Source organism: Podarcis filfolensis (genome assembly GCF_964270895.1).
Source record: "Podarcis filfolensis genome assembly, chromosome: 11".
Lineage (NCBI taxonomy): Eukaryota > Metazoa > Chordata > Lepidosauria > Squamata > Lacertidae > Podarcis > Podarcis filfolensis.
In genome coordinates, this window is record NC_139613.1 from 17,457,601 (window position 1) to 17,475,099 (window position 17,499).

At 42.4% G+C, this 17,499-nt stretch overlaps 1 protein-coding gene across 1 annotated transcript in view; it reads left to right on the plus strand.

Moving 5' to 3' along the window:
* WDR70 (WD repeat domain 70) overlaps positions 1-17,499 on the plus strand; it is a 113,757-nt gene that overhangs the window by 16,310 nt on the left and 79,948 nt on the right. The window contains exons 6-9 of the mRNA XM_083576163.1: positions 4,479-4,538; positions 6,313-6,446; positions 10,310-10,463; positions 11,580-11,656. Of these exons, the coding sequence (XP_083432289.1) occupies positions 4,479-4,538; positions 6,313-6,446; positions 10,310-10,463; positions 11,580-11,656 (425 nt within the window). The remainder of the gene's footprint in view (positions 1-4,478; positions 4,539-6,312; positions 6,447-10,309; positions 10,464-11,579; positions 11,657-17,499) is intronic.

The following is a 17,499-nucleotide window of genomic DNA, read 5'->3' on the forward strand; positions in this document are numbered from 1 at the left end:
AGGCTAACTTACTTCTATCTGATAAAAGTGTGTGAATCACCCCCTTTTAATTTGCGGAAATAGCTTACAGATAACCTTTGGTCTGTTTCTTGATTAGCATATAGGAGGGAATCAGGAGCAGCAGTGGCCCCAAAGCAATAATTTCAGCTTGGTCTTTGACCACATCTTCCTTCCTACCTTTTGGTTTAGTTCAGGCACCCCCAAACTCAGCCCTCCAGATGTTTTGGGACTACAGTTCCCATCATCCCTGACCACTGGTCCTGTTAGCTAGGGATGATGGGAGTTGTAGTCCCAAAACATTTGGAGGGCTGAGTTTGGCCATGCCTGGTTTAGTTAATACCTGTCTATCGCTATTGGCTTGCGGCTTATGCCCTCCTAGCTCTAGGAATTCATATTAATGCCTCAACAGTTTGCTCCTTCCCTTGCTCCTGTGCTTAAACACAGCTTAATTGTTTTGTTTTCCATGCTTTGATCAGTTTTAGCAGGAAGTTCTATTTGTGATCATGCATCAGCTGTGTCTGATAAAGCGGAGAAGAATGGTTATTAGCCTTGGAATTATATAAAGCATTGATCACTGCAGTACCGTAGTACAGACTGAAAGCATTTTAAATTAGATTTTATTTTTGATGTCCACCCCAAAACATAATTTAATATAAGTTAATGGGGTTAGCAAGAAATTAGGTGGTACAGTGCCAGTTATTTAGAATGGCAAACAAAAACAGCCTGGTTACGATTGCTGGTATGTTCAAAGCTTGCCTTTGCGTCAGAGCCTTTTTGACTCCAGAGGCCAGATCCTTATTAGAATCTAGGCTTTTGGGCTAAATTTGACAGATGGGTGCTGCTATTCAGCCCCAATCAACATCATATTAGGAAAATTACAAGTCTGTTGCATGTGGGGTTGGATCATTTTCTTTTGGTGACTGGATGTAGACACTTTCTTGGGCTTGTTCGCACATAGCAATAATGTACGTTCAGTTTCTTACATGAACAAGTTGGTGTGATCCTCTGGCTTATGCGATCTTATTCGTCTTCATGGGAATAAGAGATCAAAAGTATCTGTTCCTGGATTGTGGCAAACCATGGTTTGTGGGTGTGTCCAAACTTGGAAAATGAGAGGTGGCTCCAACCATAGTTCAAATGAACAGTGGTATACAAATTTAATAAATAAAATAAAACATTCCAGGATATCAAGTTTCAGGATGGTAGATTATAGGTGAACATTAGTAGAGCATTGGTAACAGTAAGATCGGTTCAACAAAGAATTAAATTACCTAGAGGAGTAATGAGCTCCGCTTTGTAGGTTATTAAGCAATGACTGGACAGCCATGTGTTATCTATCTCTGGATTTTCTTCACTAAAAATGGAAATCAGTGATACATTTCCTCAGTTAAAACACAGCAGCAAACCATGGTTTGTTACTATTCAGGAACAGTAAAAAGGTAAAGGACCCCTGGACAGTTAAGTCCAGTCAAAGGTGACTATGGGGTTGTGGTGCTCATCTCACTTTCAGGCCAAGGGAGCTGGCGTTTGTCCACAGACAGCTTTCCGGGTCATGTGGTCAGCATGACTAAACCACTTCTGGCGCAACGGAACACCGTGACGGAAACCAGAGCGCATGGAAACACTGTTTACCTTCCCACCGCAGTGGTACCTATTTATCTACTTGCACTGATGTGCTTTCGAACTGCTAGATTGGCAGGAGCTGGGGCAGAGCAACGGGAGCTCACCCCGTTGCGGGGATTCAAACCACCAGCCTTCTGATCAGCAAGCCCAAGAGGCTCAGTGGTTTAGACCACAGCGCCACCTGTGTCCCTTTTTCAGGAACAGTAGCTTCAATAGTCTTATGTGCCAGCCCAGGGCTCGTACTGACGCTGTAACAGTCAACTAAGGTGGATTGCTATGTCTGAACCAGACCACTAAAATGTGATAGATATTTGTAAACCCCCCAGTCCTGCATTGTATGCATGTCTCTCTATATCTGGCATGTGAGGTATATGATCAGTGAGATGTGACCTGGTTGTGGCTTCTGGTTGTGATTTCTGCCACTGTATTAGTTGGTTTGGCTAATATAGTCAGCGTGTCTCAATGTGCCCTCTGTTGGAATTCCACCAGAAGCATTGGACAAGAGTGGCTGATCTAACCCTTCTTTTAATAACTCAGTTGCTCGATGTTAAAGGCCAAGGCCACCGAGATGCTCATCTTTTCTACCAACTTGCAACCTATGATACTGTGTTTTGTTCCCTGCCCACAGTCCACCAGCATTCTGTGGCCACTAAGCATACTCAGTCCTCCTTGGGGTCCCTATTTCCAGGGTTTGATTTTTCAGTGAAGGTTTTTTGTTTTTTTTAACAACTTCTGCAAACCTTGGTGCTTCCTTGTGCCTCCTCATGTGGACAATGGAAATAGAAGGATCATGTGAAATTATAAGTGACCTCAATAGAGGTTCTTACCACAGTTAGTCAGGCTAATGGCAACACTCGCTGGAACAGAGTACCTTCTGTCACAGAAGTCATCACTCGTTAAAATATACTACCTAAATGTTTTCCTTGGGATCACGATATATTCTCCTTTTGGATACATCTCAACTTGCAACTGAAATTCTGTTCATATATAGGCATTTTTTGGGTGGGCATGGAGATATTTATAGTATATTCTATAATTTAGGAACTTTGGAGGTACTAAAAGGGAACGGGTCACACTGATTCTTCATAAATATTTGGCTGTTATTAAGAGATGTTTTGCCAAGCCATGTCCTGGGAGGTTGTTATCTTAATTTTTGTTTTGATTGAACAGTTTTGTTTAAAACTCCGGAATCCCTTGGACTGTGCAGCTAATGTTCTCTCTCTCCAGAATGTACTTCAGGCAACTTGCTCTTGGAATTCCAGGGATAAATTTGCATGTTTGGGGTTGTTGTTTTTTATGACGTGCAGGTGGCAGTTGCAGATGTCGCTTGATATCTGTATGATGGGATTTGATCCTTGGCACAGCTTAAAAGGTCTTTTACTTGAGCTTCTTTGCTCCCTTTGGCTCCAGCCTCCTCACAGTGCCTTGTAAAAGTGCATGGAGCTATTGGCAAGCTAGTCAAAGGCACCTGTTTAGAGCTCATTCTTCTGTCATGTTTGCTTTCTGTACTTATTTATATAAAGTTTTATAACCCACCGTTCTTGCCCTGTCGTCTTTTCAAATCCTTGTGTGTGTTCTTATTTCCTGCCTCTTACTTTCCCCCGGGTTCACCTGGGCCTGCCTTCCCCATTATGGTGCCTTGCAGATGTTTCAGATTACAACTCCCATCAATTCCAGTCATGATCACGCTGGCTAGGGATGTTATAGTCCAAGATATCTGGAGGGCATCACGTTGGGGAAGGCTGACCTGAGTTTCCTCTGGCACTGTACTTTTTGAAGATTCTTATTGGTAGCCATCAGTTGGCAAGCAACCACAGCCATACAACTTCACATTAGTATACTGGGCGTATGCATGCGGGTGAACGAAGTGGTCTGCGCTGCTTTCAGGCTGGAGGTGGGCTCTCACATTTTTGAAGGCAAAAAAACCTGAGCTGATTCTACGGTAAAGTCCAATTTGCTGGTTAAATGTTGTTTTTGTTGTGGACATGGTTTGTTGTAATTGATTGTAAGACTGGCTTGCTGAGGGGTAGCACAAAGAACTAGGAGACAAGATGGAGGAGAAGAGAGAATTGAGAAAGCTTAGGTTCTGTTTGGATAAAAAGCACCAATCAGAAGATGTCTAAAGGTGTTTGGCTGGAAGAGCTTCTCAGTCTGGATTGGTGGGGAGTGAATAGGGGTTCTTTTTCAGTTAGGTGCTAGTGAGCTGTTTGTTCAGTTTGGATGGACTGGCCTGTTAGTGAAGGAAGTCGAAAGTAGAGCTTTTATAAGGGACAGATATGAGAAAGGGCTATATTTCACTAGCAACGGACTCCTGACTGAAGCAGTGGTGAAGTGTGTGAGGGCCACAGGGTCAGTTGCCCTGGGCGCAAAATGGATAGGATGTCAACATTTCAACACCCCGGTGCTGCCTGTTGCTGAGCTCCATTGAAAATAGCTTCTCCATACGAACCAGGAAGTGACCTCTCCAGACAACCAAACTTCTTTTCTTATCTCTCTCTCACACACATGTGCACAAACACTTATGTTGATCATAGGTAATTGCAACAATCCTGAAATAAAAGATCCACCAAAATCTGCACTCATTATTTATGAAGCTGGGAAAGGCAATCATGACTTTGAAAGGCATTGGAAATGTACCTGAGGCTGCAAGCCGGTTCCTGTTTACCTGGGAGTAAGCCAATTGAACTCATTGGATCTTAGCTTTGAGTAGACATGTATAGGCGTACACTTCGGTATTCCATGAGAATTCGAATCCCCCCCCAAAAAAGTTTTGTAATGTGTTTTGTTCTTTATTGTGCAGAAGACCTTTGATGTGTATACATAAATATTTTTCTTAACGGTATTATCTTCCTTAGGATCCTGTCAAGAAGATTCCTGACTCACATGAAATTACACTGCATCATGGGACAAAAACAGTAAGTGTCTTGGCATCTATGTTGTCCATCCATGTTGACCAGCTGACATAATCAATATTATTGTAATAATTAATTAATTTCCCCTCCCTTCATCAGGAGGTCCCAGAGCAGGTTAGAACAATTGAAAATTAGGTTACAGTCATAGGAATAGGGTGGGCCCTGAAAACACGCTTCTTGCTGAAAGCTGTATAGTGAAAGCTGTATAGTGAAGAAGCAAGACACACCTCTGTTGGAGAGAGAACTCTACAGATAAAGGTAAAGGACCCCTGGATGGTTAAGTCCAGTCAAAGGCGACTATGGGGTGTGGCACTCATCTCGCTTTCAGGCTGAGGGAGCCAGAGTTTGTCCACAGACAGCTTTCCGGGTCATGTGGCCAGCATGACTAAACCGCTTCTGGTGCAATGAAACATCATGACGGAAGCCAGAGCTCATGGAAATGCCGTTTACCTTCCCGCCACAGCGGTACCTATTTATCTACTCTCACTGGCATGCTTTCAAACTGCTATGTTGGCAGGAGCTGGGACAGAGCAGTGGGAACTCGCCCCGTCGTGGGGATTTGAACCGCCAACCTTCTGATCAGCAAGCCCAAGAAGCTCAGTGGTTTAGACCACAGTGCCACCCACGTCCCATGGAAACTCTGCAACTTGGGATCTGGTCAGGCCTGGATGGGTGATGTGACTTCCTGGAGACCACATCTACATTGGCCTAGGTTCCATGATGGGGAAAAATAGATTGGATGTTAATTGAAGATAGATGGATACTTTTTGTGAATAGTTCACACTGTGCTTGGTAGTCAAACCAAGTTTGCTGTGCCATTGGCTGCTAACCTCCCCACACACCCTGCTCCATGATTTGCTACCCAGGGGCAAGTTTTAAGGACCACCTTTTGCTTCAGCCAACTCTCCGACTCTCGTGTAAGGTCCATTTGCTGAGACTCCCATCTGTATCTCTTCAAACTAATGAATTTAAGCTGTTGATGACTGTGTTCCTGTGCAGCTGAGAAATATCAGAAAAGATTTCCCACGTTGAAGATCCTTTCCAGAAACCTAATTAATTTTCCAGTTGCCTTGCCTGTAACAGGAGTGGTTTTCCCACTGAAACTGCAGGGATAAATTTTCTCCTGACAGTTTTGACATGTAGGTGAGCAGTGGAAAGTGTTACATAATCAGCTGAGATACTATAAGTGTCATGTTTTCTGTACTTACAGTTTACAGCTGCTTCAGCTGTATACGCAGTGATTGTCTAATGTGGTTTTGTCATCTGTGGCACTCAGTATATAGTGCGCTCCGTTTGGAATCGTCTAATTTGCAAGCCATTTTGTGTCACAAAAGGAAGAGGCATGATGGAGCTGGCCTAAGGAGTATTGTAATATTAAAGCTGCCACATTCTTTTAGCAAATGAAAATAACAGGATAACTCAGACCAGAATTTTTTGTATTGTGTTCAATACTCTGCAGTACGTTAAGGGCAACTGAGTACAATCCCATCTTCTGCATTTATGGGGAGCTTTGCGGGGATCTTCAGAGGGCCCCAGTGAAGCTTTAATTCCTCCATCATGCAGGATTGAAACTATCAAAAACACAAATAAACCCCCCATTTCAGACATACATGAGTGCACACACTGGAGGAGAGAATGAATCATGCAGGACATTTTCTAAAATATGCAATTGATGCAAGCTTTCATTTACTTAAAATATTACATCGAAAGGCTCCTGAAAGCTAAATGGATCTCTCCTTGGATGTTCATGTAATGGTTTGTTTGCTTTGCTTTCTAGGTCTCTGCTTTAGGACTGGATCCCTCGGGTGCCCGTTTGATAACTGGAGGCTACGACTATGATGTTAGATTTTGGGATTTTGCTGGAATGGATGCATCTCTTCAAGCTTTTCGATCTTTGCAACCATGTGAATGGTACATCCTGATGTTTCTCTCTCCCAACTCCCTCCCAACTTACATCAGCAATGCTCCTGACTTAGAACAACTTAATAGCAACGCTGTGTAGCAGTATTCACCAAACTGGTGCCCTTCTGATGTTGTTGGACTACAACTCCCATCTGCCTCAGGCAGCACAATGCAAAAATCTGAGGTGGTTCATCTTGTATTTGATCACTACTACTAGGTTGATGGTAGAGTCTGGAACATCTTTTCAAAAATTACTTGTTGCACTTCTCATAGCTGCCGAACTAAGTTTGAAGAAATGCTACCAGGGTGGATAAAAATCAATGATTTTTTAAAAAAATAAAAATAAAAAGCCGGATTCTTTTAAATTAGATTTTTGTATTTAAATCAGATTTATTTATTTTTAAATCAGATTTTTAAAATAAAATGCTTTTGGAGGAAAAATATTTCTAAAGATAGTTTTCTATTTAAGTTACATTATACTCCAAAGACTATTCATCGGGAAATAAGGATTTATTTTAAGTTTTTCATGTGTGCTAAAACTCAGTCTAGGTTTTGTTTTTTTAAAAAATGTTTAACCACATCAGTTAAACATGGATACATATGCTATAATGTTATTGTTTTAGTTAAATAAATGGTTTAAATTGTTGTTAAGGAAATGATTATTTTTCTCCTTCCAATAAAATACAGCAGAAAAGTTGTCCAAATATAAACAGTTAACTTATTAAACCTCACAATTATTTCATAATTATCTGTCTATGTATTTCTAATAGTATGACCAAATCAGTAATTTTTGATATAACTGTAAAAACTACTCTGAAAATTTATCATTCAAAAAAATGAAACCTTCATCTGGTTGTAAATATTAATATTATACCAGCAAGAATGAGTCTTTCTGTAAAAAAATGATTTAAATCAAGTCTTACTGACAAGTGATTTAAATCATGATTTAAATTGATTTGATTTAAATCAATTCCACCCTGAGTGCTACTAAACATTTCAAACACAGCCCTCCTTGGCAGAGTGCATATTGCCTCTCCTTTTACCCGCAGAACTGATCTTATAAATCCTTACTGCTTTATTTACTTGCCAATTTAGAAAAATGTATATATATAAAGGCCTAAGCTAAAAGAGTAAGCAAAAGCACTGAATTTACTTGAGTATTTTTTTTAAAAAAGTGAAATAATTATAACAGCAGTAGTTCTGATAAATCATACCATGTGCTTTTCATTTGTGGGATCCTTTACATGGGCATTTAGAGGTTTTTCAATGGCCCAGCTAGTTAGGAGGATTCGTTCACAGGCCTGCAATTTTTTTTCCTTAAGGGAAAGCTTTTGGTTTTTGTGGTTCCCTTGGTAGCACAGGCTTGTCTTTCATGCAAGACGTGGTTTGTTTGCAAAAGAATCTTCAGGAGAGGAACGGTTGCTTCCTCATCCACTTTGCATCTGACACTGTACCGTACTTGTTACAAGGGATTTCCATTCTTCTATACTGGAGGTGAGGATGTTTGTATTCTTTTAAACTAGGGCCACCATGCCCAATGGGCAGCAATAGCAAGAGTTGTCCAGCAACATCTGAAGGGCCACAGGATCTCTATCCCTATTTGGGAGCTTGCTTTCATCTTCTGCATAAGCTTCTGAATGAACATAAGCTTCATCTTCTGCATAAGCTTCCTTCTGTAAACTTATGGCCAGTTGTGTGATGGAAGACCCTCTTTGGACTTAAGTAGTGAAACAGGGACGTGGGTGGCTCTATGAGTTAAACCACAGAGCCTAGGGCTTGCCGATCAGAAGGTCAGTGATTCGAATCCCTGCGACGGGGTGAGCTCCCGTTGCTCGGTCCCTGCTCCTGCCAACCTAGCAGTTTGAAAGCACGTCAAAGTGCAAGTAGATAAATACGTACCACTCCGGCGGGAAGGTAAGCAGCGTTTCCGTGCGCTGCTCTGGTTCGCCAGAAGCGGCTTAGTCATGCTGGCCACATGACCAGCTGGCTCCCTCGGCCAATAAAGTGAGATGAGCGCCGCAACCCCAGAGTCGGCCATGACTGGACCTAATGGTCAGGGGTCCCTTTACCTTTACTAGTGAAACAGTCCTCATGATTCCAAAGCAGAGCCACATGTACTAGTATTGTAGTGGAGGAATGTGGATTGCCATTACTTTATTCTAGCAACATTTTCACACCAAATCCTCAAACTTCTTGTTGAACCAAAGAACACTTTGGTAGCACTGCAGGAGCGCCTTCCAAGAGGGGGAAGCTCAGTAAATGAATATGACAATGTATGAGACCTTTAGGGCTTACATTGTCTGTACTTAATGTCAACATTAAATCTTGATTTAATGGTTTTAAATTCGTCTGGCGGGTATAAGATGAGTAGCATCCTGCGCCAAAACTTGGCTAGTCCAGCTGACTTCATTCTACATTTTTCTTAAGTTTGGAAAACTGGTGAGGGGGGTGGAATTAAGCATGAATATATATATTTTTATACATAGCTTTTTAAGGGGGGGGGAGGGTTTAAAAAAGCTACAGTCGGCTCACAACTTGCAAGCATTTAACTTGCGCAATCACAGCTTTATACACTTGGCAGCCAACTATGATCACACAAACTATATTTACGCAAGGTGGAGAGCGTCTCCCATCAGCCCCAGCCAATGTGGCCAATAGTTAAGGGGGAAAAGGGGGTTATGGTTCAAAACATCTGACTGTCAGTGGATCTCTAGGAGGAGTATTCCTCAGGGCTAGCAGGGATGCAGCCTAGGACTTTTTGCATGCAAAGCATGGGCTCTGCCATTGAGATATGGCCTTTGTCTTGTTGGATCACTGTTGGGAAGTTCTTTTTTTAATTATGCTTGTTAGGAGCAAGTCCAAGATAAAACAATTTTGATTTCAGTTAGTTGGCCTAGAGTAGTGACAGCCATTCTTGAAGGAATTGGCACAAAGGGTGGTACACAGCACAAATTAACTTCCCCTCCCTTTCCTCCCCCCCAAATCTGTTCTGGGTTTCCCCCCAGATTTCGTCAGGGGCACAGGAAGAGGAGAGGGGAGAGTCAGTTGCGCTGAGCAAGCAGAAATCCTTGTGCTAGCAGAACTACTTTATTGGCTACCGCCCCAAATGTCAGCTTGCAATTCCGGGAAGAAGAAATGTATATATTTTGTGACATGAATTGAGGATTAGTAATGTGATAGCGATGTACATAAAATGTAATTTGACATCTGTTGGTAGAGGAGCCTAAACAAATGGTTATTGAGATTGCAGGTTAGCTTTTTAATATGGTTTTGGGTCTCACAGCTTATGATGCATTTGCTGTTGTTTGTCCCTTTGAATTGCTGTTGTGTTAATTTGGGGTCCGGTCTTGTCTACATGCAGGTGGGTTAAGCTAGGGAGTGAATTAACTGTCCACAGGGATATGCAACTAGGTTTCCATCCTGTGGGCTTCACTAAACAGCAGATGTCTATTAACACGGCTCTAATTGTGTGTGTTAATTGCATTGCATAGATTTATATTGTTGTTGGCTGAAATCCAGGGATTCACATGTGTACTAGAGTCTTCAGTCCCACTGGAAGCTCGTTTGAGTTTAGAAAGCAAACTTCTTTCCTTCAAAGTATTCAACTTGAAAGAAGTTTGGGGAACTTTGGTGCTGGGAGCTTCCACAGGAAACATTCATTGGATTACGGTCAGTGTAGCTACATTCAAGTATGTAGATCTTGCCATTTATGATCCAGGTTATTTTGTTAGCGGGTTGCTTTCAAATGAAGTACTATTTCCTGGTAGAAAAGTGGTGGCAAACGTTACTTCGTTTTATGTTTTCTAAAACGAGCACATCCCTCCAGTGCTCTGACACAGTGTAAACAGTAATGCTATCCTTTAATTTTTCAGCCACCAGATCAAGTCTCTGCAGTACAGCAGCACAGGGGATGTCATTCTTGTTGTTGCGGGCAACTCCCAAGCCAAAGTCCTTGACAGAGATGGCTTCCCTGTAATGGAGTGTGTAAAAGGAGACCAGTACATCGTAGACATGGCAAACACCAAGGTAAGCAAAGGAATGCTTAACTTGAGCAGTGTGACTTTCCATACCATTTCCCTGTTCTCAGTGGAGGCTAAGGAAACGCTTCTTGCTCGTCTGAATGAAGGATAGTGAGGAACTTGCAGGAGCATGTAGAAACCATTCTGCTGGGCACGTTTGTTGCTCCACTCACTATTGCCTTTGACCCCTCCCACCACTGGCATGCAGCCCCCAGAAGGGAGTGAGGCCTCTGGGGTGAAAAAGTGTCCCTGCTCCTGCATTAAAAGGAACCAGCTTAATACAGATTAGTTACACAGTGCTGGCACATTTGCCAGGAAATACAGTGGGACCTCGCGTTAAGAACTTGATTCGTTCTGGAGGTCCGTTCTTAACCTGAAACTATTCTTAACCTAAGACACCACTTTAGCTAATGGAGCCTGCCGCGCCGCCGCCATGCAATTTCTGTTCTCATCCTGAAGCAAAGTTCTTAACCTGAAGCACTATTTCTGGGTTAGTGGTGTCTGGAACCTGAAGCGTCTGTAACCCGAGGTACCACTGTAATCAAACAACTGCAAAAGGGTGTGAAAAGGGCAAAAACAGCCTGAGAAGAGCAGGAAAACTGCAAAAATGGCGGGAAAAGAGCGGGAAAATGGCTAGCAATCCCAGGAGGCCTTGCACCAACCTTTGAGACCTGTGGAGAGTTGAAGTTTGAGGAAGGAGGTTTGGAGGCAATTGGAGGGTCTTACAGGCTTTTTAGATGGTGTTCCCCACTATACACGATTTCACGTATACACGTGGCACCCAGGAACGTAACCCCCGTGTTAAAAGGGAGACACCTGTATAGTTGTAGTGATTTATATATACTACTATTAGTATTAGTGCTTTATATAGATGTTGAAATGGAATAAGCAGAGATGAAAGAAGGTACAGCTTGGGGCGGAAAAGTTGACAACTCTTAAATGTAAAATACCTGTGTATTGTAGCTTTGATGTGGGCTGTTGATGAAACAGTTTGCAGAACACATCATTGTATTTAATAATGAGGGTACCTGGTACTTGCCAACTGAAATGTCAAGAAAGGAAGGCAACAAAAATAATTCTGCCTGGAGTTTTAATATGCACACCTTTGCTTCCCTTTTTCTAGGGACACACAGCGATGCTGAATTCAGGATGTTGGCATCCCAAAATAAAGGAGGAATTTTTGACATGTTCCAATGATGGGTGAGTGTTGCTGCCAGACTTTGCTTTCTCTTTTGGCTTTCTATTTCTGTGCTGGATTCCTCCCACTCAGTCATTCACTAGGCAGAATTTATTATAGAGGTCAAGGATTAACTAGACCTCGTGTCTAAGCTGCATTATCAGTATTTGTACTCTGAAACCGTCTTAAAAATTCCTCATTGATTGTAGCCCTTAACTTATAAAGTGCAGCTCAGACATTGCATCAAGGCAAGGTTCGAGTTTAGAAGTTTTTAATATTTAATGCTGTATTGTTTTTAACACTTGATTGGAAGCCGCCCAGAGTGGCTGGGGAAACTCAGCCAGATGGGCGGGGTATAAATAATAAATTATTATTATTATTATTAGAAATGCGTAGGCCAAGCCTGGTTTCTCTGCTTTGTTTCTCCACCCACTTAGCCCTTGCTTCTGTGATGTAGGAGCTCATGGGAGCAGTGTGAGAGCCGTAACTTAAAACCATGGTTTATCATTTCAAAACCATGGTTTATTGATTTCAACCATTAGTCCAAATCATAGTTTGAAAATCCTGTTTTCTGAAGCGCTCTTCAGTTGTTCACCCCACCCCTCTGTTCTCTGTTGCCTATTCCCAACACTTTCCTTTTGGGGTGTGTGTGTGTGTGTGTGTGTGTGTGTGAATGAATGAATGTCAATTGAAGTAGAGAAGGTTTCCTGTTGCAGGCATTCAGCTTCCAATGCATGGAGGGTGGTTGTGCAAAGGAGAGGTACCTGCATGTCCCTGTTTTCCTCCTCACTCAAGGAGCATAAAACCCGAAGAGGGTTGGATTCTGGTTTGCCAACTAAATACAATACTAAAATAATATTTAAGCTCATTTTAACCATGTTTTGCAGTTATGTCTGGAGAGAATTCGGGGGGGGGTGTTTAAAGATGGTTTCCCCAACCTGGAGCCCCATATTAGCTCCAATATACACATGGAACTCCCCTGTTCTCAAGGGCTTCGTTTAGCTTCAGTGGTGTGTACCACTACTAGTGTGCAAAAGGATGCTCTGTCCATTAAAATGAAGGAGGCAGCCCTGTGTCCAGGAATCACTATTTCTGAAAAGCTAAATACCTAAAATACAGTGATGGAAAAGTTTGAGGTGACTGTTATAAGTCAATAACAAAACTGAGTGTGTTTGGAGTACCTCTTCTTTTAAAATTCAGATATAAAGAGCATCTGCTGTGCCCTGGTAGCGCAAGGATATCCACTTGCACAACAGAACTTCTCCCCCCATTCCTCCTATCTATGCATGTCCCACACTATCCCCAGGTCTGCTCCAGAGGGTTGAGGGAACCCCTAGAACCGATTTAATGGGCTCATAGGGGGAGGAGAGGTGGAGAACATTGTATTGCTCTAGGAGAAGTCCTTGTTCTGACAGAATGAAAGACTTAGCACTACGTTGGATTCCACCCAAAAAAATTTCAGTTCCAAGCACAGAAAGTGAGGGGAAAGTTTAACATCTCAATAGCTGCTAAGATTAGATCTTATAACTTCTGTCTCTTAGGATTACAAGTAGTAAAGTATTTTTCTATTCCGTCACTTTTTAAAAAGTGGACATTTTTCTTAGCAAGGCTGCTCTTGACAGTGAAGAATAAGAAATTGTATAGTCCAGACTTTCCTGTTTTCTCCGTATAAGCATGTCTTTAGCAGTTATACCAAATATGGGTTCAGGGAACGCTTAATGTTGAAACTGCTATCCTGATAAAGTGACTAAAATACATGGGAGCAGTGATATAAATGGATGTATAATTATGTTTCCAAAGACACTAAATTGCATTACTTAATACGAAAGGTATTTGAAACTATTCTCTGCTAGCAGCAAGTGTCTCTTGTGCCAAGAATTGGGACTTAAGGTGCAAAAATGTAAAATCATAACAGACCTTTTATAGATTAACAGTAGTCATTTGTCACAGTGACAGAGCTACTTTCCGTACTAATTGGAGTGAAATGTTCTTGCTCAGAAATTAGCTGTGCCCTATGCAGGGATCTGTCCAAGCACTGCTGGAAGAAACAGTATACTGAAGGGGGGGGGTGTTGGTTTTTTTTGCCAAGGAGGCATGTTGCCATGTCTTCTAAGCTGCAAATGATCTGATACTTAGTCAAAATAATATGAGAATTGGGAAACAATAGGATTGGATGCAAAGACTTTGTTAGGAGTGCGGAAAGTTAGGATTCATCCCATGGGTTCTAGCCAATGGGTGTTCTTCCATGATGGCTTCAGTGGAGCCTTCTGCAAGTGAAAGAGCCAGTCTCCTTCCTCCTGCAATCCCCTCTAACACCTCTGACACTGTTCTGTGTAGGGTTCTCAAACTCTGGAGCAGATTTTGGGGGGGGGCGGAGGTACCCGAAAATTGCCTTGGTTCCTATTCTACTGACAGAAGCCTCCACCTGATCAAAAAAACTTTCAGTTGGCAAGACACTGGTTGGATACAAACTATCGTTCTTACTCAAATCTTCAAATATCTAAAGGGCTTTCACGTGTAAGATGGAGCAAGCTTGTTTTCTCCTGCTTTGGAGGGTAGGACCAAACCGATGGATCCAAGTTTCAAGGAGATTCCAACTAAGGATCAGGAAGAACTTTCTGACAGTAAGAGCTGTTCAGCTGTGGAACGGACTCCCTCAGAAGGTGGTGGACTCTCCTTCCTTGGAGAGTTTTTAAGCGGAGGTTGGATGGCCATCTGTCATGGATGCTTTAGTTGAGTTTCCTCCATTGCAGAGGGTTGGACTAGATGACTCCCTTCCAACTCTACAATTCTATCATTTTACTTGTTGGCATTTATATGGAAGGTATAATCAACAGCAGAAAGAGCATTAAGGCTGCAGTTTATAAAAGGTCTTGGGTCAAAGGTTACAGAGTCTGGCTATTTCTGAAGCTGGTCTGCCCAAGACTTAGCATGTAAGCTGTATACATGGTGCAGCATCTCTCTGGTTCCCACAGTGCTGTGCTTTCATTGCAGTTATATCTTCATATGGGACAAAGTAGAATAATCAAGTTCTGAATGTGTGTTCTTGTGTCCGTTTGCATAGATAGATAGCTAATAGCTAAACTTACTCTTTGTCATTCATTCAGTCCTTTGCAGAGGGCTGCAAGGTTCCTTATTAAAATGATGTGATTTGGTCGCCTGCAACTTGCAGTTACTTTGGCTCCCTACTTCTCCATTTTCACCGCTGCCTGAATCTGTGGCCTGGTCTGCACAGCACATTCAGCCAAGCTATGGCTCACCAGTACCACAGAGAAACGCTTGCAGCTGCTTCGCTCTTTCCTGGGACTGTTTACTCCTGCACCACGCTGAACCTAAGCATGAGCCAAGAAATACTTCAGCAGGTCATGCGAACCAGATCAACGTAAAAAACAAAACAATGTTTTCCCCTTTTGAGTTTTTGTTTATGGATAAACCTAGTTTCATATCCTGGTTATTAATGCAGTTACTGCAGTTTAGACATCATTGTCTGTACCTGCATGCTATACCTGCAAGGGCAAATTAATCTTACTATAAATTCATAGTGTATTATTCCTTTAGCCCTGAGCTGAGGATTTGCCTTTGCAGACAATTTTCACACCAACTGCTGCAGCCCTAGCCCTGGAAGTGGTGCAGAAATGATTGGTAACAAATTGGACTTCCCTTTTTCATCTGGGCATTTCATTATATTCAAACTGAGTATTGCATATTCTTTTTTTATTAATTCATACGGGATGAGGCACTATATACCTTCCATTTTGTGTGTCAATTATGTGTAAGTTTCTTTACCATTGAAACCTATATGAGGAGTGTTATTTCATATGCTGGCTACTGGGTGGTGCTCAAGCATTAAAAATCAGTTCTCACTTTTCCCAGGGAACTAGTCTCAACACGGCAAAGGCTTCTGGTTTCCATCGGCCACAGGAATCGAAATCTCAGAGTTGTTTCCAAAGTCTCTATTTTTCTTGGCAGTCTGTTCTCAGAGGGGCTAATGGAAACAAATGCCTACTTACAATGTTCCTTGAGTTAATGCGGTTACTGTTCCAGCAAATTAGGCTTCATTATTATTATTATAACCTGTAATCTATGGGATGTGGCTTTTGTTTTGAAGGACACAATCAATTTTATCTTGTTTTCAGAAATATAACAACAGCTAATGTTTAATAAGGCAACAGAAAACAAACAGGAACTGGCTAGCATTTGGGTCACATATATCAAATAGTCTTGGAGCAGGCAGGTGTGTGTGCATAGATGCACACACACAGCCACATACACACCTACCTATGTTGAGTTGTGATGACTATGTAGTTAAAGCTGGACTGCTGACAAACAGGATGGGGATATGCTGAGTGACAACATAATGTTGAGTGATGGTTAGAGATAGAGAACCTGGATGGGTGTTGGAATGGAGTATCCTAGAAATGGGTAGGGCTAATTGGCTGAAACTTCAACAGGAGTACTCCCTCCCCACTGCAATATGAATTAGTACCTCTGATGTTCAAGCATGGTAGTAAAGGAACCCCTGACCATTAGGTCCAGTCGTGACCGACTCTGGGGTTGCGGCGCTCATCTCGCTTTATTGGCCGAGAGAGCCGGCATACAGCTTCCGGGTCATGTGGCCAGCATGACTAAGCCGCTTCTGGCAAACCAGAGCAGCACACGGAAATGCCGTTTACTTTCCCGCCTGAGCGGTACCTATTTATCTACTTGCACTTTGATGTGCTTTCGAACTGCTAGGTTGGCAGGAGCAGGGACCGAGCAACGGGAGCTCACCCCGTCGCGCGGATTCGAACCGCCGACCGTCTGATCGGCAAGTCCTAGGCTCTGTGGTTTAACCCACAGCGCCACCCGCATCCCTTCAAGCAGGGTAAATGTGTGCAAATTGTTTGGAAACGGAAGTCATTAAGGTCCATATTTCCTAAGCTTTTCTCTTGCCATTCTTTTAAATTAGCAGCCATTTCAGATGAGCAGAAAATTCAGCTGTATGGCAAAGACCCACACTCTCTCACTAAAACAGCGGCTTAAGGAGACTAACAGAAGAGATCGTAAAGGAAAAATAGAAATTATATGAACAAGATATGATGTGGAAACACCAAGATAAGACTGGATAGAATTATGAATTTTGTTTGGACTGATTGGGACTGATTTGGACATTAACGCAGTAATAAGAAGATGATCTGAATCCCCCTTTGGATCTTGAAGTATGGGTTCCCCCAACAAAATTTAAAAATTTGGCTTTGTAATTTGGAATTTATGTGATGTGATTTAATTTGATGTGATTGGCCAGTTAATAAAAATTATTATTTTTTTTTTAAAAAAGAAACTTAACAAGTGAAGGGGTGTTGTGTGTGTTTGTTGTCAGCATTTATAGCACGTTGTGCAATGTCCAAATTACGTTGTCTGCTGTCCTTGCCTGTAAGGAGTTGTAGTCCCTGTATTGCAGATAGAGAGATTGGCTCACAGAGAACAGCTTGTCTAAGGCCACCTGGTGAGCTCACTAGCAGAGGTGAGATTCATCTGGGAGAATTTCAGATTTGTAGCTCAAACTGCTGATTGCTATGCTACACCCTACTTTTTGTCTAAGGGGCTTACATAGAGTTTCCCAGTTACCTCCCATCCAGGTAGCTTGCAGCATCAGGCGCCCTTAGCTTCGGCAGCAGAACTGAACCACGGGCCAAGACTTGAGCAGCTTCTTGTGGTCTTCATATATTGTGATAAAAATAGTGAGTGGTGCATTGTGGAAGGTATGGGACACCTTGGGCCTAGAAGACAAATACAACCCTCTGGGGTCTCTGCATGGCTCTTGGGCCTCTTCCCAGGTTATGCCTCTCGCTCCCCAGGCTGCCTCTCTCACTGGTCCTGCTTCCCA